Below are 26,561 nucleotides of genomic sequence, written 5' to 3'. Positions count from 1 at the left end.
TATTGATTATATGATTGTGTGTACTTTGGTATGCTTGAAATTACTGTAATAATGGATAATAAAAATGGTAGGAGATAAACTTGGAAAAGTTAGAATGGGGGATGATTGTAAAGGACCTCAATTGCAAGGAAGTTTTATTCTGTAGTTCAGTGGTCTCCAAAACTTTAGTGCCTGCACCCCTACCAGGAATAATATTTTCACATACATTCACCAGGTATATGCTTATTCATTCATTTATTTATTTGTTTCAAAGTAAGTACATGTACCACTGTGCTATTATGCCATTATGAAACATATACAAACATGTAAAAAAAAAAGCTACATAAAAATAAATACAAGCTCATTCTAATATGTTCAGTGAATGGGGGGGGCCTTGAGGTTTTCTGAGAAGTATTTGTTTTTAAGAAATAGACACTTATTGGAACAGGTTTAAGAAACAGGAAATTAATTACAGGGATCTAGAGCTATTTCACCCAGGCCTTGCAAAGAACTGGAATGGACTGGGGCATTATTCTAAATGCACTATGCATGTAGAGTTGGGGTACAATATACACATACAACAGACATCCCCCGTAGATTATTTTGGACCATTTATTTAACATGATGATGATGATGGTATCTAATATCAGTTGAGTACTTACTCTCTGCCAGGTATTGTGCTAAGAAATTTATGTGTGCAATTTCACTTAAAACTCATGACAACCCTAAGGGATCGATCTTATTACTGATTTCCATTTTACTATGAGGAAATTGACACTTAGAAAAATTAATTAGCTTTTTTCCCCAAGATGACAGGGCTAGAATATGGAAGTCAAAATTTAAATGAAGATGTTTTTGACCCCGAGACGCACATCCTTTACTACTAAACTGTATGGCCCGCAGAAGGAATTAACAATAGTGCCCAAACCAAAGGATTGTTGAGATGATTAAATGAGATGTGTGTTTAGCACAGTGTCTAACAGAGAGCACACACCCTATTGATTTAATATTTTAGTACACAGAATATTTACCAAGATTTTCCACAGTAAACACCACCAATATTTCTCAATATCAAAACACCAATATTCATAATTAAAATGGTAATGAAATTTATTATTCAATTAAATATTATTTATAATAACGCACGCCTCAACCCCTTTTGGTTGCTGCCCTCTGTAAACATATGTGGCTTTTGTTGTTGAGTCCCTGTGGAACTGCTGACAAGGGAGAGAAAGCCAAAATGGACTGTTATGCCTCCTGCCCTCTAGGCTACAAAAATGGCAATACTTGCACTTGGCATGCTCCTGTCATATGTTCAAGAGCCACCTACATAAATAAATAGGAATGTGTGTAGTTTAAGCACTGAATGACCCAGGAAGTACATAGGTACATGCCAATTTTATTTTATGATTGCAGAATGTGCAGCCTTTTGTTTTGACCCAAAAGTATATTTTCAGAGTGACGACAGTTCTGGAAACTTCTTTGCATTCCATCAGTTTTACCCAAAAATGGTCAAATCTACCACTTTAGGTTCTTTTTTTCCCCCCAACTTCCATATTTCTATCAGTTGATCAAGGCCAAGGTCAGAACATTTAATATATACTTTATTGTTTATTTAATCATGGCTTTTCTTATTAGAGTAGCCATCTGTCCCTGATTTTATGGAACATTCCAGATAGAAAATTTTGTCCTGGTGTTAGGTTGGTAGTCCCCGTTTGGTTGGAAACATGGGCTGCTGGAGGAGCGGTGATGCATGACGCTTGATGCTAAGAGCTGTGGTCTGAAATGTGATGTACAGGTGCTGGGGTGTGATCTGCTTTATACTGCTGGGTCTGCACTTACTTTTTTGATACTCCTTGAATGCTCCTGTTGTGATTTTGCAAATACTTTCCTAAAAGTTCTCTCACTCTAAAGGGTGAGCTGAGGGAGAGTGGGGAGATGATGCCTTTGGTTCATATATTTTGACATTTAGTCAAAGCAGACCTCTCCTTTCTTTAAATAATTTAATTCTGGTAATTAAATTTCACGAAACTGGACCATCTATTACTATAGGTGTTACCTAGGAACCTGCCCATCATTCCCTCTCTTCTCTTTGAGAAGTATTTTAATTCTAGAAACATTGTGAGGAACATTTGTGTGGACACAGTTGAATCTACCCCCACCCCACCACGCCCCACCTCATTTCTAGCCCAAATGGAATAAGCCAAAACTTAAAATCTGGGGTTATTTGGAAGAAAGCATCAGATAACCAAGCATTGTGAGCAAAATTTCATTTATTTTTGTAATATTTCCTAGTAATCCATAATACCTTCTTGAAATTTAAATGTCTTTTCGATTTCCAGTGCTTAAAAATCATAATTTTAAAACGTAAGTACTGTTTTATTTACAGTGTGATTTTTTTTTTAACTTCTAAATATGAATGATATGGTCTCCAAGTATCCGCTTGGAAAGAAAGGGGATAGGGTTCACTGTTTTACTTTAACACGGTATAATTTAAAATTTCACATCATTTACCTGGAGTTCTGACTATATGAAAAATAGCCAAATGCCATCACTTTCTTGTATATTTCTTTTACATGTGTGTATATATATATGTATAATATAAACAGAATACATCTGATTAGTACATTTCAACATTTCATCAGTGTCACTTTTATCTCCTATTTTATACAAAATAACAAAATATACAGAGAGAAGAAAGGAGACATCTGTTCATCATACACATAAAGTAAATAAAAGTTCATGTATGGCTTTGCAAAGGTCGATTATGACGTGACTTTCATACTTTATTTATTTAAAAGCATCTTGAGAGAACGTGTTAGTGTGCTTATGATAGCGGCCATGGTGGTTGAATGTCGCGTCAAGAGTCCCACGTTAGGATCCCCGGGGGGCTTTCCAGTGGCTGCCTCGGCAGCTTTCAGGAGACAAATGTAGTTTATGACTACTTCATCGATCTTCACTACGATTTCCTGCCGCTGTGTTTCTGAGTTCACAACTTTGACTAATCGCATGCAAGCTTCTGTTAGGCAACAGAGCACTTGAAAGCTGGAGGTCATAGCTAGGAGCATCTCCTCTGGGCTTTTCTCAGCCATTGCCATTTTCCTGCAGGCACTTCCCAACTGTCTAGACTCAATGGATAACAGGTGCTTGTATTGAGACAGCGTAAGGTCATACGCTTCAGGGTGCGGCTCCTCTCTCTTCCCCTTGGTTGCTCTGACGAGGCAGAGCAGCTCATTGGCATCGTTTTGGGCTGCGAAGAACCCATCAGGCATTGCGTATGTGCTTTCCTTTAGGGCATTTATTCTTGCAATCCGGGCATCAAAGGCTAGGGTGCTGAGGTCCAAATCATCCGGGCCACTCAGGACTTCTGCCCAAGATTTCAGCACTGAACCTTTGGATAGCTCCCCTCCTTGCTTCTGAATCCCAACAGCCAGGGATGGGCTGGTTGGTTCTGCCGCGGCTTGAGTCATCTGTGGTTGATAGAGGCAAGAGATGCGGTGGGTGGCCTCTCCCTCCTCTTTGTCCTCATCACCATCTTCATCCTGCCCTCGGTTCAGGAAGCAGTAGCTGAAAGGGCCCCGGCACCTCCAGTTGCTGCCCTCTAGCTTCCGCAAAGGTAATGTCCTGTACAGCTTCGAGTCTTTGTGAGCCACGGGAGACCTTTTGTGAACCTTTCCCTCAGAGCTGAAGTGCATCGAGCTTTGGGAAAAACTTTTGGTGAGCTTCTTCCCCAGGGGGAGGTCTGCTCGCCTTTCTGAACTGGCTTCCTGTGCTTCTGTGACTCCTGGACACTTTAAGCTGACTGCACCCTTGGTCCTCTCTCGGAAGGTCTCCAAAACTACAGATCCCAAGAGGACACTGCTGCTTTGTCTCAGAACCCTCTGGCTGGGGGGTGTCCCAAGGCTCCCCACTCTCAGATCCGGTGGGCGCCAGCTCACGGCCCCTCCAGATGCCTGGTTTGCTTGGGAGAAATCATTGGGGTCTTGACGTGGAATTGGCACCTTTGATTCCGAGTGACGGTTTGATGGTAGCAGGATGGGATCAGCCTCGGGATATTGAGACCAAGCTGAAGGCATGCCTCCTCGTCTCTCCTTCCCAGGCTCTGTCAAAGCTACACTAGGGGTAGTAGAAAAACAGAGAGAATCATTAAGCATCTTCCAGGCAGCCATTTTCACTACATCTCTGTGCGATGCCTGTCATTTCCCAGGGCTGTATTCTAGAAGGGTTGCTTTATGTCTTGCTTTCCAGAGACTGCCTCCTGAGTTCTCAGAAAAGAGTTCCCTTTCAAGAAATGTCAAGAAATATGGGAATCTGTTATTTCTGCAACTACTGATTCATTTGGAATTCCCTAGAAATTCCAAACATTTGGGGGAAGACAATGGGATATAATGAATTGCCTTGTTTCCCATATTTATCTGTCAAAGCACAGACACATTGTTAGAAAACACACATACTACTTAAAGAGTAGTCAAACATATTTAAGTTTCATTTCAAGGGAGTTGGGGTTAATTCTGGCATAGGTTACTTTCTTCAAAGATGTTGCCTAATTTAATTAATACAAATCAAACAAGCTAACATTCTTAGGCAGTCACAGAGGTTGGCCTGGTATACGGTTTGAAGTCAGATAGTGGTGAGACACTGGGCAAGTCATGCAACTTTTCTCAGGAAAGTTGTCATGTGGAGAAAATAACCTCCATCTCAGAAATTTTGTGAGAAAGCAAGAGATGACTGAGGTGAAAACTCTTTGTAAACCACAAATGACTGAACGGTTTGAGGACGGTTTAACTAGATTAGAAGGAAAGATGCTTGTTGATGAGTTAGGTAACATTTACAGACAGCCTGCCCAAAGCAGGCAGTCTCTATGTGGCGAAGCCAGTGGTGGTTTTTCAAATCGTAGTTAATCTTAAAAGGTCAGGTATGGAATTTGACCAACGAAAGATCTCACTAACATCTATTGACCTATAGGGAAAGGATGCTGCAAATGATATCATTTGAAATATAAAAGCATGAAAGTGTGAAAGAGCCCTTGCCACATGACGGCTGGCCAGGTGGATGGGTGACAGGGCTGTACGCCCACTGGGGGGTAGGATGTCGAAGGTAGGCACAGAAGGTGGCTGTGGTCTTGTTTCTGACTGTCTGTGTTTTATTATTTTTCGGGAAACGAAGCAACTCAGAATACAAACCCCAAACCTTCCTGACGTAAGGGTATGCCAGATACTTTAGAACGTTCCTCTAGGGGCCTCTTAGAAAAATAGCACAGGTAGGGAGGCATCTGGAAGGAATGCCAAAAGGTGGGAGAGTGAGCCAAATGATCTCCCCACCCCCTCCTGTCTCCCTGCCACCTGCTCCAGTGTCTCTCCTTACCTCTCAATGCCAAAATGGCAAAATGAGAAATTAGATATCTTGGGGAAGAGACCACATTGTTTTGTGCCTCTAAGCAATATTTTCTTATAACTAAAAGTCATACTTGGCTCTGCTAAAAGTCTACACTCAGAATTTAGAAAAAAAAAAAGTTGCCCAATCAAATTCTAAAAGCAGGCGCCATTTTCACAATTGTTCTAGACCTAGAAACTTCCATATTTTTTAAACACTGGGGGATCAATGATTGCCATTTAACCTGGCCACAGTTCTGTGGCTTTTTTATTCTAACTTTTACTTTTCTTCCAGTCTATATATTCTCAAGTTTGCAGTAAAATGCACTTCACATTTAATGCAAAGAGCTAAATCCATCATTGCTGTACCTGTGGTTTCCTTAATCTTGGGGAGCCGATGACATCCGTCCCTCAAAGTGCCAGCCAGGGGCTCGGCATTAACGGCTGTGTGCAGAGTAGGCACTGCCATCCGAGGACACATCCCTTCTGACTGTGGGTGCAGTTCCTTAAAGGTGGCTCCATGGTTGGGCAGCCCAGCGCCTCTCTCCTCTGAAGGAATGTAACTCACGCCTTTCCCGGAAGCCTCAGCCATCAGGTGCTTCCCGATGGAGGGGCAGAGCGGGGACTCCACGGGTGTGGCACAGGTGCTGCCACTGCTGCCCGTGCTGCAGCCCGCGTCCACCAAAGAGCCTTGAGAGCTCTGCAGAGAAAAATGGCCCTCGCTTTGCAACGATGACATCCGCTTGGCCAGGTGGTAGTCACAAAGCCGGGCCATGCTCTCTTCAGCCTCCAGAAGCTTGGAAGGATGGTCATGGGTGGACAAGTCTGTATCCTCTGGGTTACCTATGTCTTTGGCGGAGGATACGCAATGGTCCCCTTGGCCAAGTCTGGAAACATCACTGGCTTCTCCATCAGGAGCCCCTTCCTCCTTCCCTTCGGCCTCCCTTGTCCCCAGGCCGGAAGCTCTTGGAAAGGTTTTCCCGACGGTGGCTTCCAGTGCGCTTTTTTCAAACCCCCCACCCTCGGTAGCCACAAACCATCTTTGGCTGTCTTTGCGAAAGGCAGTTCTCTCCAGGTTAAAAGTGCTTAGGTGTTGAGTGTCCCTTGAAGACACAGTGCCAAATTTCCCTTTGGCATCCTCCTCTGCCTCAGCTGTTTTGGTCCCCTGCTGTTTTTTCCCATTAGGGGGTGCTTTCCCCTCCCCATCGGCCAACTTGCTTTTCCTTTTGCTGGTGCAGGAATATGCCACTGACCCCATGTGCAGTTTGCTGAAATAGTCAGTGACTGACTTGGTCTCCATGGTTTCAGGCTCCATCTCCATGGGGTCCGAGTGAAGTATCTGCTTGGAAGGCACAACTTTGGGTGGCAGGCCGGTCGCTGGGCAGGCAGCCAGGGCATGGGACTTTGGAGGCAAGCCCCCAGCAAGGGTTTTGGAGGCAGGGAACTCTGTGTGCTCTTCAGCAAGGGAGCGGTAGCCGTCATGAGTGGCCAAGAACATGCGGGAGAGGTTTTCTGACTGCTTCTGGGCTGCGGCCAGTTCAGAACTCTCAGTCATTTCGGAAGAGTTAGTTTCATTGCCCGAGTCTGACGAAGACTCGGGACTATAAGCCCGCAAGATGGCTACACCTGCATGCCACAAAAGACAAGAACTGGTTAATGGATGCATTGGGAGACAGGTGAAAAAAAATGGGACTCACTATTATTTAAAAAAAAACAAAAACAAAAAACCAAGTTGTTCCCTTTTCAATAAGGACTCTGAGTTTATTGCACAGTTGTTCCGGAAATGGGGGGTGGGGGGTAGAGCACCACACACATACAAATAACAACAAAGGAAACCTCATACACAAAAAACTCATGGTGGTAGTTTCAGCACATTTATGAAATGGGACATGCGTGACGTGGAGAACAGGACGCAACAGGACTCCTAGGGCAAATGGCTTGAAAGGATGAAATGATACGGTTAGTAAATAAATGTAACAATCGTGAAAGAACCTGAATTGTCACTGGTCTGCTGCTCTTTGGACACGGAGAGAGCACCTAGAGCTTCCAGCATGGGCACGACGGCACTGTCCAGCTCCTTCTCACATTTCCCTTCAGCGCCGGCAGGCACAGCATCGATGAGAGACACGGGGATCTCGTCACTCCGCAGGCCGCCGCCTTGCTCCTTGTCCTCGTGCAAGGAAGCTGCTTGGCTCTGAGAGTCTTCCTCATCAGAACTGTCTCGAAAGCCAGGTGGGGGCGCAGCAATAGCCATGTTCAAGGAACGCAAGAGGAAGTCATCCTCGTTGTCGTCACCTTCTGGAGGGGGCAGGGACGTGAGGTCGATGATGTCATCGCTAGACCCGGACAAGTTGAGGATGGCCGGCTGGTTCATCTCTCCCACGACGAGCTCCTCCTCGCAGCTCACCTCGTCCTCATCCTCGGCGTCGTCGGCGTTTTCTGCGTAACAGATGTCATGCAGGAGGGGCTCCTCTATCCCTTCAGTGGCCTCAAAGCTCTTCACGTCACCGATGTTTGCATAAACAGAGTTTGCCACGAACTGGATGCTCTCGGGGTCTGGCGTGAGCTCCAGGCTCTTCATGTCGTTGGCACTGCTGATGTAGAGGTTCCTCTGCTTCTCCAGCATTTCCGGACTCTCGCTCAGTAGTCTTTCGTAGCCAAGAGTTGGGGGGCTGATACCATCTTCCAAGGCGAGATCCCCAAAAATAAAGGACACTTTAGCTCCTCGCGGAGACTCCTGTGCTTTCTTCAGAGTTTCTGGTCCTGAGAGGGTCAACAGAGACCGCTGAGCTAGACTTCTGTAGTCTGCCTCACAGGGGGCTTCTCCCGGCTGGGTCAACTGCTGGTGGAGTTCGTCAGAAGAATAGGTGTTGTCTATATACAAGTGCCGGTGGTCGTTTGCACACAAGGTGCCATCTGTAATTTCAACCGTCTTCGGTTTTGAATCTATATATGTTATCTGGGCTTCTTGTTCCCCTTCGCCGATGAAGGTGGTCATTTGGGGGATACAATTCCAATCTGGGCCCAGGAAGTTAGGCTTTCCTTTACCTTCTGTTCCTAAAGAGAAAGAATCATGCAAAGACAGGTTACTGTGCTGTCTGGTTTTGGGGGGGGTGGTGGTGGTGGGGGGAGCCTGGTTTCTGTCTCCTGATTTAGTGGTTTTAGGATCACACATGTGAATATAGTTATTCCGCTTTCCAAATACGGTACTGGTCAATTTAGGCTTCAGGTGTAAGGATTTCTTGACCTTAGCGAAATCGCTATTTCATAAAGTATAACTGCCATGTGATGAAATATAATACCTTCTGGGAGTAGGGAACTATGGCTTAATTCCATCTGACCCTTTGTTCCATTATTAAAAGAGACCTCATTCATATCTCTGGATGTGAATATACAGCATGCTTTTAAAAATCCTTAAAGTCAATATTTCAACAGGCTACTATTTCTTAAAATAGACAGTCTTCTTTGTACAACAAGATCTAACATTGTCTACTTTGTGGAAGATGTTGGACTTTTTTTCCTCATTGAGTAAAGAGAAGGTCAAGGCTCCTCGTACTTCTACCAGATGTTTTAGTAGGAAAGTAACATAGATATTGTAATGGTAGCATGGAAACCTCTATCTTCGGCCTTTTTATATTCTAGTGGATATCAATATGTTCACTTATAAATGTCAGTATATATGCCTGCATGCATAGAGATATGTATTTGTACATATTTATAAGTATAACTTATAAGGTGGAACATTCACAGGTAATGTACTTCTCTGCTCTTTTTAAGCATAGCTAAAAATTTGACTAATTTCAATTTTTGTTTGTATCATGGGAACTTGTGAAGATTTGTTTGGTGTGCCTCATGCTTAAAACTGCAAAACCCTAATTTAACATTTTGAGGAAAAGGTAACTTATCACTGTAGCAGCATTTTAGGGTCACCTATTCTCTCCTCTGTTCCCACAAAGTGCCCCATGGCCCAAGTTTGGATGTGTGTGCTGGTTTGAATGTATTATGTCCCCCAGAAAAAGCCATATTCTTTGATGCAATCTTGTGGGGCAGACATATTAGTGGGGATTAAGTTGGAACGTTTGGATTAGGTTGTTTGCATGGAACTGCATCCCACCCAACTGTAGGTGATAACTCTGAGATAATTTCCATGGAGGCATGGCCCCACCCATTTAGGGTGGGCCTTTATCAGTGGAGCCATATAAATGAGCTGACATAACAGAAGGAACTCAGTGCAGCTGGGAGTGACATTTTGAAGACGAACTACAGCCAAGAGGGACACTTTGAAGAAAGCACAGGAGCTGCAAATGAGAGACAGTTTGAAGATGGCCGTTGAAAGCAGGCTCTTGCTCCGGAGAAGCTAAGAGAGGGCAAATACCCCAAGTGCAACTAAGAGTGACATTTTTGAGGAACTTCAGCCTAGAGAGGAATGTCCTGGGAGAAAGCCATTTTGAAACCAGAACTTTGGAGCAGACGCCAGCCACGTGCCTTCCCAGCTAACAGAGGTTTTCTGGACACCATTGGCCATCCTCCAGTGAAGGTACCTGATTGCTGATGTGTTACCTTGGACACTTTATGGCCTTAAGACTGTAACTGTGTAACCAAATCCCCTTTTATAAAAGCCAATCTGTCTCTGGTGTTTTGCATTCCAGCAGCATTAGCAAACTAGAACTGGCATCAGTTTTAAAAGACATGAAAACACACACAACAAAAATCTGTTTTAGCAAAGAGTACAGCTTACTTTCAAATTACACAATGGACTTAATACTGAACAGTGTTCAAAGTCTGTTACTAAATATATATTTTTTCCATGAACAGCAAGCAAAATATATAATTTTGAAGACACTGAGTTACACACTGGCTACATTTGCATCTTACCTTATAATATACCTCACAGGAGTTCAGCATTTTTTTTTTTTTTTTATTAACAACAGACATTTAGATATGACTGAGTATATTTGTGTGTCAGAAGTGTGGGTTGTTGGGGGTAGAGTGAGTGGTTGAGCAAACCTGTATCTGTGACCTCTGGGTTTAGACTAGGGGTTGGCCATTTTTTTCTGCAAAGGGAGATGTAATGAAGACAAGGACCTCGAGATGATATCATTTTGGATTATCTGGGTGGGCCTGTAATTATAAGGGAAGGCAAAGGGGAACTGGGGACACACAGGGAAGAGGGGAAGGCCATGTGGAGATGGAGGCAGAGGTTGGAGTTATGCAGCCACAAGAAAGGATGACAGCTACGCAAACTTGGAAGAGTCAAGGAAGGATTCTACCCTAGAGCCTTTGGAGAGAGGGCAGTTCTGCCATCACTTTAATTTTGGAGTTCTGGCTTACCAGAACTGTGAGAGAACAAGTTTCTCCCATAAGCCACCCAGTTTTGGTCATTTGTTGTAGCAGCCACAGGAAACTAATGGCAGTGGGCCTGAGTTCCAATAAAACTTGATTTACAAAAACAGAATTTGGCCCACGAGCCACAGTTTGCCCACTCCTACTTTAGATCAACAAGAAAACCGAACAGGTCAGCAGGCTACAAGCAAATTGATGGATATTTACTCAGACCCTCCCAAGGCCTGGAGATGCATACATATATGGTCTAGGGTTTTGAAAGGGCTTGAAGATTAATTCTCAAGGTGGAGACAAACAATGGGGGCTGACTGCTCCTTATTATAAGATCTTGATTGAGTCTATGATCAATGTGAGATGAGAAGAAAATGCATGGTCAGTTTTAGCAAAACCTGAGGGGTGTCCTGAGGCTCTCATTTAACTTCCTGGAATGACTCTGGAGACACGGAAGGATGTGGGTTGGGAGTTGGCTCTGTAACATGGCCCAGTCTCCCACAGAGCAGGGGTGGCAGGAGAGGATGACTGGAGCTGGACCGGCCCAGCCAGCCTTCACTTGTCGCAACTGTTGGGTCTCAGGAGATCTTTGGGGAGTTTCTGGAGAGGACAGTACTTACAGCCAATAGCGGATGCTAAATCCTGCTCAGCTTAAGTCTATCGGCTTCTTTTTGGAGTGTGCCATCTCCCTCCCTCGTCACGCCCACCCCCTCTTTCTATCTCTCCCACAGTGGGGAGAGGTTGTGGGAACATGTGCCTTCACCCTCATTGTCAATGTAGAACTGGGAGAAATTACCAAGAGGTCAAAATTGCAATCTTTCCCCATGATTATAATCCTTTTTGTAACTAAGTTTTTGCCTCTCGAAGTTTTATCAAACATTACATTGTGGGTCACTATCAATTGGACAGAACTCAGGCTGCTTTTACTGTAACCATTTTTGAAGGATAGGCTTTATTTGTTTTTCACACACCTGTACAATCTTAACAGCCCAAAGGGAAAAGATTTTATTTTCAAGATAAACACTATGATTTGAAAATAAAAAGCTGAAAACTGGTTTTCTAATGAGAAAGGATTGTGTTAAATTGCTGAGCTGCTCTTTGGAATTTCAAAGGTCAGTGCTAAATTGCTTGAAATCTCCTAGCTCAGTGGAAACACGGCGTCATAAAAATTCGGCCACCAAATCCAGTGCACACTTACTACCTCCTTTTCCCCCCTTCCCTTTCTATGTATTTAGCCATTTGTGTCTCTCAGGGTCTTTCTTTGTCTCACTTTCTGTCTTCCTTTCCTTTCTTTCTGCTACTGTCATTCTCGATTTTTCCTACCACCATGTTTTTCATTGGCAATTGTTAATTGTCCATAATTAACAGAAGTGCTGAGCATTATTTTAAATGTTGTACATAGATGTTTTCTAACTTTGCAAGCTAGGTTTTTAATTCCCATTTTACAAATGAGAATACCCAAGCTTAGAGAAATTAAAACACCAGGTGTCAGGGGCTGGATTAAAGCTTCAATTTATATGACTTGAAAGTTCTAATATGCCTTGTCTTCTCACTCACTACCCTTTTTCCTATGACTGTAATCACTTACACTTAGCCATCATAATAAAGGTGCATGTATGTATACCTATTACGGTATATTTATGGGATAAAGATTTTTTTCCTGCTAAGTTTAAAAATGAGAGAACTTTCCTTCTCTCTTTTTCTCTCAGGAACAAAGACAATGAAACTTGTTCTTAAGGATTTCCTTTTCTTTTAAAATCTGTTTTTTATAGATAATTTTTTTCATGGATTAGTAGCTCTGGGTTGAATAAAACATCTCCCCTCTCAGCTAGCCGTCATCCACATATACTGAGTGTTCACTGCAGATGGAAGAAAATGTTCAAACTCTAAAGGAAGAAACAAAACAAAACAGAATCCCTAAAACCAATTACCCCCCCCCCCCCAATCAACTCTTAATTTAATCAATGTTTATGGCCCTCTTGTCCTTTTTGGGGGGCAATTTTGTCAAGTGGCTGAAGTAAATTATTTGATGTCTTTGTCATCTTGATGGTCCTGCTGTGGAGGCAAGATGGCTGCTGGGTTGGAGGACTTCCCTTCTAGAGCCTCACGTCCAAGTGCTACCTAATAGCCAAGTCCTCCCACTGGCTGGAGCTCCAAGGATCCCGGACGCAGGTCCGGCTGCAAGGAGGAGGCTCACAGCTGTCCCAGGCTGTGGCACCGTAAGGAGAGAGCAGCCCTCAGGCAGGGGCTCAGGGCTCCTAGTAGGCATCCATCCTCAGGCCTGGTATCCTGACCTCTCTAAGAGTGAAGCAGTAAAAACTTGACCATCAAGACTGATGCTTCCTTCCTTCCCAGTGATAAAAATCACCACCACTCTTAAGCAGGTACCCTAGCATTTCAGAGCAACATGTAAAGTGTGATGGCAAGTCAGCATTTTCATTTTTAAAAAACCAGACCATATTGGGAGATGTATTTGAAGGCCTCTGTGTTAAATTTGGGCCTTAGATGCTTTTGTGGGTGCAATTTTAATTTTTCAAGAAACATCTTTGTTATTGTTCTTGGGTGGGGTAGGGGAGAGTGGTCAGTGTTTCATTGGTTGAGGAAGAGAATACCTGCTTCCTGGGTTCCTGCATTTTTCTTGTTGGCCATGTTAAATATTGACCTCCTGGAATCCACAAGCAGCCTGTAGTATCCAGCTGTCAAGCAGGCCAAGTTCATGGCATCCGATGATTCCATCAGGAGCGTGATGGGCTACACAAAAGAGAACACTTTGGTTAAAACCATCCATCCTCAATACCTCCCTCAAATTGTCAATGGCTGCATTTATGCTTACGAAATATAAAGTAAAGAAGTTACTGGGCAAACAGCAATTGAGGGTCCCAAATGGAGGCAAAAAGTCAGGCATAACACAGTGAGCTGTATTGGAGAAACATTTAGGAGACAATTTTGAAAGCCTAGACATCTTGAATCTCTTGAAAGTCATATTGGAATTAAACAAACAAACAAACATTGGTTTGTCCCCAAATAGTTAACATTTAAAAGAGCGACAGTTAAGGAGTCAGTTATCAGACATGAACCTGCAATCTGAAAATCATGGGAAGATGAAGTTTGGGGTTCATAGTGAGAATTAGTGTTGAAGGGAAGTAAAAATTAAGTGGAAATGGCTGCTATGACTAAATGAAAAGTGTCAAAATGGTCCAGGAAGAAGATGCTTTTAAAATAAATTGTAAATTCACAGGGGGGTAAAACAGAGATGGGAGTTGAGAAAAGGCCTTGCTAAAACTTTTCTGGAGGCACTGAAGTCATCACATAATAGGACATGGATCTTGGGCATATGCAGAAGTGTTTGCTGGAAGCAATTAGGAAGGGTGGACATGCTGTGTTCTTAATGAAAAATAGAGTATGTGAGAAATAAGAGACCAAAAAACAAGGTGGGGGGAATGAGATGACAGGCCTTTTGCTTTCGTTCCCAGGGGTAAGACACTGGCCGGGTTTGATTCCCCCCCCCATCTGGTGGAAGCTGATTTCCCATTGAAAGTCCCTGTACGATTTATTGCATGGCCTTTTCCTTCCTCAGCGGCCAAGCCTCTCCAACACCACATGCACAGTGGTATGCCACCCCACCATCTACATGTATCGGCAGGAAAGCATCAGTCAGGACTTGCCACCTTTCTGTTTGGGACAGATTATCCCTGTTATCAGGGCTGTAATGACTGGAGCTACTCCACCCTTTCTTCTGCCCTTTTCCTACGATGGGGCTGTTTTATTTTTAAGCTTCCTTGATCATGGGCTGGACGAGGTACTCCAAGTCTTCCCGCACTGTCTGCTTGCTTTGAAGTCAACTGGGAGTCCCCTGGATTCAACCCATGAAATGCATGGACCACTGTCAGCATTTCTGAGTGTCACTCTCTCTTCCCTGATCATCTCTTCCTGCTGCACAGCCTGCTGGGGGCTTTCTGATTCGCTTTCTAGAAAATCTTTCCAGTATTTTTTATTAATTTTCATAATTCCCACACCACTGTGGTGGGAGTGGGGATGGGTCCCTCCCTGTCTGTTCTCAAAGCCCCTCTCCTGACCAGTGCCTTTTTTTCTGTGGACACATTAGCATACATTAGCATTGCGGAAATACAATGACTCATCTATTATTAGTGGGGAAAGAAAGGAGACCTGATCATTTCCAGTCAACTTCTGCTTTGGGAGGAGAGTTTGCACTTTGTGGACAATCTCAGATTTTTGTTTCCAACAGAAAGCTCAAGACATTTGTAGTCAATGACTTAGGGGCCAGATGTTCAGTCAGTACCAATTACTATAGCACAAGAAGCCAGACTGACTACAATACTCAGCTTTTCCTGAAGAATAAACACGTAAGGACCAAGTACAGCACAAGGGAATGGGGATTCAAAAGGAAGTCGTTAGGGAAAAATCTCCCTGACTTTCTGTTACATAAAATTCCTACATTCTAGAAAGTTAGATTCCTTTATTTAGAGCCAGAAGGGACCTGAGAAATGATCTAGCTTATGTTCCTGTGTAGAGTTGAAGAAACTGAGCCCAGACAAGTCCAGCAACTTGTCCCCAAATCACACTGGGGCCTGAGTTGGGGGATTTTGCTCAGCACCACCCTGCCTCTGTGATGCTCGCATGTGGTCAAGTTTGCCTGCCTTGTTAAGCATCAGCAGTGCTATCGGAAACCAGCTGTTCAAATCAAGGCCATGCGTCAACGCCTGGAAGACATACCTTGACATCTAGCACATGGAGCTCCACCCTCACCAAGCTCTCCTCTTCGGTAAACATTTCGATTCTGTTGACGTGGCTGAAGTCAGCTAGAAGAGCCACCAGATTGGTTTTGGTGTTTATGACATGACTTATGCCATACCGGGGCCCGACCAGGAGTGTCACTTCTGAGCGCTTTTCCGTCTGTTGAGAAAGGAATGTTGACAAAATATAAAAATACTAGACCTCTGAAGCGCCACACAGAGCTGAACCGGATGAGCCTCTTTTTATGATTACATTTGCTTTACAAAATCTTTCTGTTATATTGTACTAAATCATCCAATAAAAAGAATGATTAGTAGAAACGGGAATATGCCTGCATCGAGGCTCTGATAAATTATGACTAATGTAGAAAGTAAATGTTATCATGGCCTAGGATGGTGGTTTTAATCATAAGAGACTTTTAGGAGAGGTGTTTTTTGTTTTTTGTTTTAATGTGAAAGTAACTTTTGGCTCAATGATTTTAAGGAAGGCCATTGTTAGAGTCCTTTGATTCTCTTGGTTTCTCACATTTCTTTTTCTAGGGCATTCTGCAGGGGCATTATCTAGTTTAAAATTTTTTTCTGCTATTTTCCGGCTGAGGTGAAGTAGACTAGAAATGAAGGCCAGAAAGGATGCACAGCTGATTGCTTTTGTCATCAGAGTCAGCTCATTCAAAATGGCCTCTGCAGTGACATTTTTGCAAGCCTCCATGGCTTCTAAGCAAAAGCAAAAAAAAAAAAAAAAAAAAAATTACCACTAATGTCGCCTTGAACACACGGCCCCCGTACAATCGGAGGTCACTGAGGAACTTGAGATAATGGACCTTGGCTTGCAGAGCAGACAGCTGAGGAGAGAAAAGAGACTTCAGGTGTTAACCCTGTTGGGTGCAGTAGGACTGGAGACCAGCTGAAAACGAGCAAACTAGAAGGATCTTTTCACTGCAGACAAAATGCGGTGTGACAAGGACTCTTCATTAGGAATGAAAGAAAATGGCTATAGATTTGGTTTCCCAATGAAGGGCTATAACATGACGTCAAGATTAAAATCTTATTTGTGGGGAAATGTATGCATATGCTGGGCCAGGACACCCAACAACCAAAAACAAAAAGAGAAAATGTTCCATTGAAACATTTGCTCACTGGGAGATTTCAAGAGGCCACAGTGCTTTCCCACTGCAATTAGGGGCAAAGGTGGGCTTTACACCCCTTCTCCCATAGCAGGGGAGACTCACCTGTATGTAGAGTTTGTGGGTGCGCTTTTGAACACTGCCACCTGCAATCCACGTGCAGCCTTTTACACTTTCCCTCTCAAGTTTCTTCAAGTCTTTGTGAGAGTTCAGGGAAAAATGAACTTTCTGAGCTCCAATCCTTGTGGAAATGTTTGAAATTGCTCTATTAGCCCCTGTTTTATTAAGTTGACTCTGAGGCTCTATTGAACTTCATGAATGACTGACAAGTGAAATTCTATCCAGATAAAATTGGTCTTTAAAACTTACAAATGTAGGTTCTCGCATCATAAAAAATAATGTGCTTGGTTTTAAAAATGTCCACATTCCACAAGGACTGTGCTAGGAATGTTTCTTTGAGATGAAAATGTCCAACAAGGTGTAGTCTACCATTAAGTAGCAATGACTGTAAAGTTCTGTTTTGAATCACCCATGAGTTGCCAACACATTTGTTATCTGAACCTAAATGTACTGCCCTCCATGTCATTGCTATTTACGGTCATTCGTCCGTTCTTTAAAAAATGAAAGCGTTTTGCAAATTGATTTGAAAGCGATGCATTCACTCTTGGCTAGAAAAACCAACCTTTATAGAAAGACAGTGATAGGTAGATGGGTAGATCTTAAAGAAGTTATCCAAATCATTACAGGACCAGCGGCCCGGGCTTGAACAAAATCACCTCAAATCATTTAAAAGAAATTAGCCTATAGGCAAATGAGAAGGGAAACTTGAAAAATCTTAGCCATGACTTCCTGCCCACCTTTCTCCAACCAGGCCATGTGCTCTCAGTGGCAGAGGCTCAGCCCTGTGAATCTGGGAAGTGGGTTGGAGGTTGCTGATAGTGTGTTGAACCTGGCTATACACTTGAAAAAGAAAACCATGGGGTGAGGAGAGAATCGGCACAGTGTGCCTTAGCCAGTAAAGGCAACTTAAAATCTGATACTACAACCAAGAATTGTCTGCATAGACAGCGATTTGTATTAGAGGCATTCTATGGTGAATACCTATTGGAAAGTGTTCTTGGGTTGTTAGGCTGCATCCAATTCTATAGGTCCAGTATTTTAAGGCTCCTTCTCTTGCTGGTTTCTGAAACCTTTCACTTTTTATTACCTATAAACTATACCTCTCTGTTCTGACCAACAGTGAATTTTAAAATGTCCTTTGGGTTTCTCCTACTTAATAAAAGAAGGAAAAAAGAGGAGATTTTAATGCTAATGATGGGGAATGAAACAATTTTATCTTCTCCCCGAAAGTATGATTTAATTGAGTGGTTGTTAACCAGGGACAATTTTGCTCCCCCCCCCATCTGGCAATGTCTGGAGACATTTTTGGTTGTCATAACTTGAGGGGTGGGGCTGGGAGTTGTGCCTGGCATCTAGCGGGCAGAGGCCAAGATGCTGCCAAGCATCCTACAGTGTCCAGGACAGCCCCGGCAGCAGATAGTGATCGGCCCCAAATGTCAAGAGTGCTGTGACTTAGAAACCCTGGGGTGATGGACGTGGCATCTTGTCTGCTGGGACCCTTTGTCGGTTGCTTGCATTGATAGTGATCTGAGTGGTAAGTGAGAACATGATAAAAACAAAGAATTGTCTTTCAATTCTGTCCTCTAATCACAAGGTCTTAGAGGCTACACAACCTTCTCCTACACACGCTCAGGAACAGACACAGCGTTACAATAAGGAGGCTATTGCTTGGAAAAAAGAAATAGGTTCCCATACGAATACTTATTTTTCATTAGTCTTAGAAACATAATTTTTTTTAAAAAAGTTATATAGCGCTTCTGCATCTGAAAATATGGTGTTAAGTATTTTATCCACGGGCTAATTTTAAACATTGAAAAAATGCACACAAGCCTCTCTCTTTAAACTCTATTTTCTATTAAGATGCAAATACGATACCTTTTTACCCGGTGGTACCAAGTTTTGATTTGCTTTGACAAGATGTGAAAGTGCTTTCTTTATGTTCTTCTCCTTCATGCTTTGCAGCACGGCAGAAGGAAGAAAAGTCTCTAATCCCCATTCTTTTCTGCAATAAAGAACATATCTTTAATTTCACATTCTTGTGATGATTAGTTATCTAAGACAAAATGGCACTCTGATGTTTGCTGGAACAAATGAACTCTTGGTAAGGCAGGTCCCCAATTAGGGAACTGTTAATTTACACTCAGAAAATATACCATTTGATCATTAATACAAATGTTGGCAATGAAAAAGAAACATATTCCTTGCTCTCCAGGAAGAATGCTAATGAGGCATTTGGGACCAGTTGAAGAGACACTCTATTTGTCCAACCTGCCTCTGAGTCTCAGAATTCATACGAGTATCTGAGTTTGTATTTGTGACACCCATTTCTCTCCATCCCTTTGTTATGTCCATTCTCTGGGAGAATGAGAGTAACTTCTTCATGCCCCCAACCCACTCTGCCCTCTCCCACTCCCTCATTGGTGGCTGTTCTCTCGGCACACACAGTTCCCCTTTTTCCCAGTCATCAACATGTCTGGAACAAAGGTTTGGGGGTGATGGTGCTGCTGGTGTGAAGACAGGCTGAGATTCACAACTTAAAGTATATCTGGTCCCAATGAGGGGGAGATGGAAACATCACTCATAGGAACAAACCAACAAATGGGACCAGGTTGATATATTTTCCCAAGAACCCCAGCAATGACTACAGCTCTATCCTAAGAAGGTTCCATATTTGGAATTCTAGGAAATCTTTCCTGGTTGTCATGTGCCAACCAGTGTCTTCTATATCGTCTTAAGACTTTCAAGAAGAATCTGTTTATTTCTCCTTTTCCACGCCCTCTGCAAAGAAGGGCAGCCAGACATTATTCCCCTACTTGATCATTATGTACCTTTTCACAAATGGGCCAGGTGGCACATGTGTATTTTGTTTTCTTATTTTTTATTATTATAAATGTAGTGACATTAGTTAAAAAAAATTATATATTTTTTAGATGCTGGGGTGTTGGAATAGCTGGAAGGAGGTAAATGACATGGTGGAACTGTAACCTATAACATCCTTTGAAATTTGCTCTATAGCTACTCATTGAATTGTGCTTTGAAAGTCTTCACCTTTCTGTATTGCATAATAAGGAAAGAAAAACTGTGGAACTGTAACCCATAACAGTTTTTGAAATTACCTATATAACTGCTTGTTGAGCTTTACATCAACAGTTAAAACGTTTCTGTATGTATGTTATATTTTATAATGATGGAAATAGCTGAAGTTGTGGAACTGTGACCCATGACATTCTTTGAAATTTGTTTAACTACTTGTTAAATCATACTTTGAATGTTTTCACTCTTATGTATATATGTTAAAGATCACAATTAAAAAATGCATTAAAAATTTTAAAAAAATGACCATCTGATGAGGTATCTTGTAATTCTACTGGTATCATTATTTTATATCATTACTTTTCATATCTGCATGTCTTGTCTTTACAATAAGATAATTTCCTCAGTGGACAGTATTATAATTTATACATATTCATATTTTCTACCATCTTAATGTGAATATCATGGTCAATTAATGTTTGTTGGTTGAGTGAATGAATTAATGAGAACATTATTGTGGACTCTGCAAGATTCTTAATCAAGCCAGTTATCTTGATGGGATTCTGATTGCACAGTATTCAACCTGGTAAAAGGTGGGTATAGGGAGTAGGAAAGGAAACATTTTAATTGTCCAAAAATCATCTCAGGTTGCACAGACCACTTTTTCAAATGGGAGCCCGTTTCAGTGGACCCAAGAACTTCAGAAAGGGGAGGGTATGAGGGTATGAATGTGTCCTCCTGAGCGGGAGATGGGCTTTGTGGGCTGAGTTGCTCTCTCAGGGTACCATCATTGCATGTGTGTAGCAAGGGAAGAGGAAATAAACTGACTGTGAGAGGGAGGGGTTGAAGGCTTGAGGGTCTCAAACTGCACACGAGGGATTGCTTCTAGGTATCAACAGATGAGCTGAGAGTTGCAAGAACAGTGGCGTCGAGGTCAGCAAATTGGAGCTCTAACATGCCCCAACGGAGGAGCCCCCTGGTGAGTCAACATGCAATGTGGAATTTAGAAAGCCTTTGTAGGCCCATAGGAAGCTTCATTGGAAGTGTGGCGATGGGGAGGAATTCAAGGCTTTTAGCGTTGCACAGAGATGTGGCTTCAGCCTTGTCTTGAACTTTGAAATGTGAGTTTTCTTTTCTCTCTTTGATTTGTGTTAAGCACTGCCAGGATTAAGTACACGGTGGCTGCTTTAGGCTATTGAATCACTTCTCAACACAAAGCACACAGACTGGGTGATAGAGTGTTCCTTCTTAAAGGATGACTGTTTAATAGATGCCATTAAAGCGAAGGCAACACAAACCGATTTTTTAATTTAAATCGAAGAAGAGGGGATCTTCCCGGACCAAAGAGGTACACTAATACTGATAAACAGGAGAGGCATTCACAATTTCCAAGTAATGTGAGATTCACGAAGCAAAGTCTAATTGTGGGGCTTCCTTTCCCATAACTTCCTGGTTCTTTACTCCAAAGACCATCCTTTCTGATTGGGAATGAGCTCATTACTTTTTGGACTGCTTTCTAATCATGTAAAGGTAACCTCAGGTGACACAGACCGCTTTCCAAACACAGGCATCTCAACCCATCACTCCCACTGTGGCCCAATGGGGAGTCACGCTGCCTGGGTTTGAATGCTTCCCTCTCTAGTTAATAGCTGGACAACTTGGGCAAAGTTACTTTTCTGTGCCTCAGTTTGCTCATCTGTAAAATGGAGCTAAAATACTACTTATTTCATTTGGGTGTTCTGAAAATAAAACAGGTTAATGCCTGAAAAGCACTTGGCCCAATGGTTGGCTTAGAACCAAGTCCCTTTTGGAATTTAAAAACGTGCACCTCATTTTCAATATGACTCCCATTTTAACCACAACTTTCTAGGGTAGATTGTGTAAGACATGGAAGAGGAGCCACCAAAAATGAACATGATATTCATATATTTTGCCCTGGGTTAACGAATTCTCTGCTACAAAAGAAGCACAAGCTTGGGAAGGGAGATAAAGATCAGAAATACACTCAGGATTGAAGGAGGCTTCTCTGCCTCCGAAATGGGGCCGAGAGTCCACACTTACTCGATGTATTTGAGCGAGATTTTCTGCGTTTGCTTGGTGGTAACAGTGGCGATGTACATTTGTAACGCGGCCAGTCGCAGGGCGATGTCGTATTTCAGCTCCGGCCCAAATCTCTCCTGAACGACATCGTTACAGCTCTGCAAAGAGGACAGCAGAGGGCGCAGCACGTCAAAGAATGGGCACGCACAGCTGGGCTTAAGAGGAACAGGTGACGTGCATTCCCTAGAGTGTTTCAACCTTCACTTCAAAGGCAAGGAGGCTAAATGTGCAAACATTTCCACCAGGCTGCTTGGAACCGAGTCAGTGTTTAATTGCTCGCACAAATGCAGAGACCACACAAAACATTTAACAGTCATCTGTAAGCTGCTATTTAAATATTTAGTTTTTCGTAAAAAAAATTTGGAACTGGTTATAACATTTCCAAACTGAACACACGAACTCTTGATAGCATGATGCGGCTTCTGGAATTAGGCTGCCAGAGTTGGAATCCTGGGTTCCAATCCTGTTCCTCCACTTCATAGGGACACGGGACCTTGGGCAAGTTTCTTAATTGTTTGGTGCCTCAGTTTCCTCTTCTGCAAATAGGGCATGATACTACTACCCATGTATAGGGTATGGTGAGGATTAGATGAGTTAACAGTGTAAAACCCTTATAACTACCTAATAAGCTGTAAGCACTTGATATGTTAGCTGCGCTCATCATCAGCATCATCATTGTGCTCCTCCTCCTCCTCCTCCTCAGGGCTATCCAGAGATGCTTCCAGAAGCAGAATTAACAAGGACCCTGGCTTTGGAGTCCTGGCCCTGCCAATCACTACCTGTGCACATAAACTTAGACCAGTTTACTTTAACTTGTGTAGCCTGAGTTTACTCATCTATACCACAAGATTCACACTCACTACCTTGCTGGAGTGGCATGAGGTTCAGATGAGAGGCGCTTCCTGTTCTTTTTCACAGAGAATGGGAATGCAAGGAAAGGCCTTAGTTTGTTTCAGTGGCCTCTGCCATAGCCTGCCTCTTGGAGGGATTCATTCTGAAGGGCAAAGTCCTACCTGAACACAAGGGGTTGGTTTTAGGGTAGCGTGCTCTACTAGGAGCAAAGAACACTGAGTTAAGTGTTGACAGGGAGCACAGCACTGCTTGAGCATATTCTGCACCATATTTGTTGTACAGGGAACTGGGCTTTTGGGCTAGAAAATATCATAGGTAGTCCCTTTCTCCATTCCTTTTTTTCTTTATTCTTTGCCTTGTTCCAAGATTTCAAATGGAAAATTGTATTGGGATTCGTTTGCCTCCTTTGCAAGAGGGGCATGTTTACGACCACTTGGGAACTGTTATTACTAAGACAGGAACATGCACTGTATGGATTCTGCATACAGTATTTTACCCTTTGCATACTTGCACAGGGCATGCTGGTACCGTGCAATGTACGCGCTGCATCCTCAGCATTGCTTTGCTCCCAGGAGTGAAGTTACTTTCTCTGCCCTGCTGTTCCTAATTTGGTCTTTCACTTCGGCTTCCCCTTAACTTCTTAAACCTATCTGGCTTGTATGGCCCCCTTGTGGAGTGTCTGGCATGAGGCAGGAGATAGGGCCTTCTGAGTGGAGGCAGCCTCTGAAAGCAATCCCAGGCTGCCATTTTGTTTCGCTGGTCTTGGGTTTACCACATATTTCCAAGTGCTCAGCATTGTCCATAACAGGGAACCAAATGGCTGATGGCCCAGAGAGGGCCATTTTATAGTTGCATGAAGGATGAGGATGAGGAAGTCACTTGTCACAGTGCCAGGCCCATAGCATGCACTTGAGAAATTACTTTTTTGATCAATCATTTTTTGATAAATCACTTTCTTCTATTACTGCTATTGCATGATGATTTGAAACTGGGAATTCTGACATAAAATTTAGAGATAAAATCTCTGGTTTGATTCTAGGCTCTATCACATACTAATCAAGTGACCTTGAACATGGCATTTCATCGCTCTTGAATCTCTTTTCTTATCTTCAAAATGGGCGAGCAATGATTAACTCTCAAGGTTGCTGTGATACCTGTAGGGATGTTTCACAAAATGGACTGTGCCTTACAAAGGTGAATCAACATTTTTACTTCTCCTAAGAGTTGTGGCTGGGACCATTTTCTGCGCCATCCCTGTTATACCCTGTACTTAACCAGACTTCTGGGTGAAGTTTTTGTCAAGGTTATTAGCTAATTACATTATAATTAGTTCAAACTGATCCTGCAGAATTAGTGTGAAGTCTGAATTATGTCTATTTTGTGGTATTAATCATGCTTTTATTACTCTCAAGTACGTTACTTAACATACAGTTATACAAGCTAAAGGTGGTCATTGTTCTGCTAAATGGAAGCCCCAATGGGTCCCCCTTTAAACCTAGAAAAGTTCATTCATAATTAACATGCTATATGTTGAGATGGAAACAAACACTATTAAAGTGTTTGAAAACAATTTGCTGCCTCTGAGGTATTATCCTGTTTACTAATTAGTGCAACAATCTCTTTCTTAATAGAGGAAAGATAAACATCAGCCACAGCTCATTAAAATTAGGAATTAGAACAGTCTGTATTATTAGGATTTACTTTAATATATATGCTAAAATCTGTGAAATACCTCACGGCCCATTAATGACTCAACGATTAGTAGATATTATCACTAATCATCTTCGTGGTTCATCTAGTCAATGGCTACTGTCCTCCTTAGGAGTCCAGTAGGTTACATCAACGTTTGTCTTTGTAGCATGATAGATATCTATATCTATATATTTACAGAATATAGCTTCTGCTTATTCATTTGTTCCCAAGGTTAATTTTATTGCATCTTTTTAGTATGTTAAAAGCAACATCAGCACATAGGCACCATTTGCAGATGTGTTGGCATGGACAAATGTGTTATTTTAGACATACTACATATTCCGTGATACAAGGCATTTTAGAAGGAGAGGGTCTGAGGCAAAAGAAGCTCTCAGTTCGTCTTCTCAGTGGAGGATGTGTAAGATGAGAGTAGCTTTATTTTGGACCCTCATGCCCACCGTACATGACTTTCCACTTCCCCCGTGGCCACTCCTTGAAGGGATGGCTAGTCCACTCCCTCACGCAGCACTCATGGTAGAAATGCAGAAATGTCATTGGTCTTCATCTGTTAGTCCCTGGGCAAGATCCCCAGACAGGATTTCCTATCCTGAGGATGGTCCCCCTGGTATAAATGATGTGTGTTTTGAATAAGAGAGATCCATAAACTGCAGAAGATTTGAGCAAACACATATCAAAAAGAACTGTGCTTAGCAATACTCCTTGTCTACTTAAGAGGTCTCCTCTCCCCAAGACAAAAGACATTCTTCTTTTATAAATGCAATGGGCTTGTGATGTTTTAAAACAGAAACAGAGTAAAATGGTTTTAAAACATCATCTGTTTAATGGGCCGGGCATATAATTATTGAGAACGATAACCAAATGCATCTCACTGTCTACAGCCATGCACTGTCCAGCACCTGTAACTGTTTATTTGCAACTAACAAGCTAACAGCCATGGCATACAGGGGTCTGAGTTGCACTGGCAAAGTTGTGGGTTAATTCTCGGCAGAATGGGGGGGCCTATGCAGTTACAGATCAGCTGAGAAGCAGGCGGTTTGTATCACGCAGTCACATTGGGGTCACCTGGCCTGGTGTGGACTAGGGGATATTGTACAAGTGAAGGGTCCAGTGGACCAGGGTTTGACACTTCTAAGAACCAATAATGGAAATATCACTGATCTTAGTGGAAAACCTTTTATGTGCACTCTACATTTCTTGACTTGATAAATAGGGGATCCTGTGCAGGATTTGTCTTTTTGTGACGACTCAGGGTTTTCTTCCTGAACATTAATCATCCCACTGAGCTATAAATATCGCAGACTCTTCCAAAGACCACTGAGGTGGGGAAGGTTTAACCGACCTTGCCCTGAGTGCTTCCATCGGCTATAATGCTCTAGTAGGTTATGCTTCTTTCTTCTTTGACTTAATTTTTGTTCTCTGGAACTTATTGACAGTTTAATTTTTGCCACCATCTCTAATCTAGGACTTCTGTCTTGTCTAGGTCTCTATTCTGTTTTCTATCTACTTCCTTTTCCTACCCATCTTTTTAAAGATTATGAAAGTTTTCAGGTAAATAAGAACATACTGAGAATAGTGAAACAAACACCAGTGTACCAGCTCCAGAGTTAACAAATGTTTCTTTTATCTTCTTTTTCCTACTTTGCTCTTTCTCTTTTACTTATTGGCTCCGGTGAGGTTTGCCTTATATGGGTATCCCCAGCTAAAAAAGAGCATGTTGTGTTTTGTTTGTTCATTTGCCTCATTTTTGCATTTTCTTCTTTTTTTGTGGAGGAAGGTTTCATTTAAGTTTAAAACATCTTTGAGTAGCTGAAATGCTAGATGTCTAAGCATTCAGTAAGTGGGTTCTTACTGTTTAATGGAATTATGCTGAAAATTTAAGTGAGAGTAATGGCAAGCAGTTATAGAAAAATGCTGGAACATCTTCTAAGGATCAAATTGGATAAATTGCCTTGGGGAAAAATTCTGCCAGATACTCATTCCTGGAAGCATCATTTTCTGAGGTTGATATCCCTCAATCAGATATAGACAGAATTCAAAGGGTACTCTCTTCTTATAGTGTCTTGAAATGAATAATTCCAGTGTAACGAATATCACACTATTGTAGAAGAATTTAAGCACCCAGTGAATGAATGAATGAATAAGTGAATAAAGAGGAAAGAATGGAATTAGAAAAGTCATCA

At 42.4% G+C, this 26,561-nt stretch overlaps 1 protein-coding gene across 2 annotated transcripts in view; it reads right to left on the bottom strand.

Annotated features, from left to right (window-relative positions):
- Nucleotides 1–2,173: 2,173 nt before the first annotated feature.
- Nucleotides 2,174–26,561, bottom strand: part of FRMPD4 (FERM and PDZ domain containing 4) — a 231,450-nt gene continuing 207,062 nt past the window's right edge. Inside the window, exons 9-16 of one of the 2 annotated variants that reach the window (XM_037822520.1) lie at nucleotides 21,778–21,914; nucleotides 18,559–18,685; nucleotides 16,192–16,281; nucleotides 15,420–15,599; nucleotides 13,298–13,436; nucleotides 7,344–8,408; nucleotides 5,721–6,977; nucleotides 2,174–4,090 (exon numbers count right to left, since the gene is read on the bottom strand). In XM_037822520.1, coding sequence (XP_037678448.1) covers nucleotides 2,766–4,090; nucleotides 5,721–6,977; nucleotides 7,344–8,408; nucleotides 13,298–13,436; nucleotides 15,420–15,599; nucleotides 16,192–16,281; nucleotides 18,559–18,685; nucleotides 21,778–21,914 — 4,320 coding nt within the window. In that variant the 3' untranslated portion in view covers nucleotides 2,174–2,765. Of the gene's footprint in view, nucleotides 4,096–5,720; nucleotides 6,978–7,343; nucleotides 8,409–13,297; nucleotides 13,437–15,419; nucleotides 15,600–16,191; nucleotides 16,282–18,558; nucleotides 18,686–21,777; nucleotides 21,915–26,561 lie in introns of both variants that reach the window. The other variant, XM_037822522.1, reaches the window with a different exon arrangement.

The sequence above is a fragment of the Choloepus didactylus genome, chromosome X, assembly GCF_015220235.1.
Source record: "Choloepus didactylus isolate mChoDid1 chromosome X, mChoDid1.pri, whole genome shotgun sequence".
Classification (NCBI taxonomy): Eukaryota; Metazoa; Chordata; class Mammalia; order Pilosa; family Megalonychidae; genus Choloepus; species Choloepus didactylus.
This window is presented reverse-complemented; position numbering and strand designations above follow the sequence as displayed.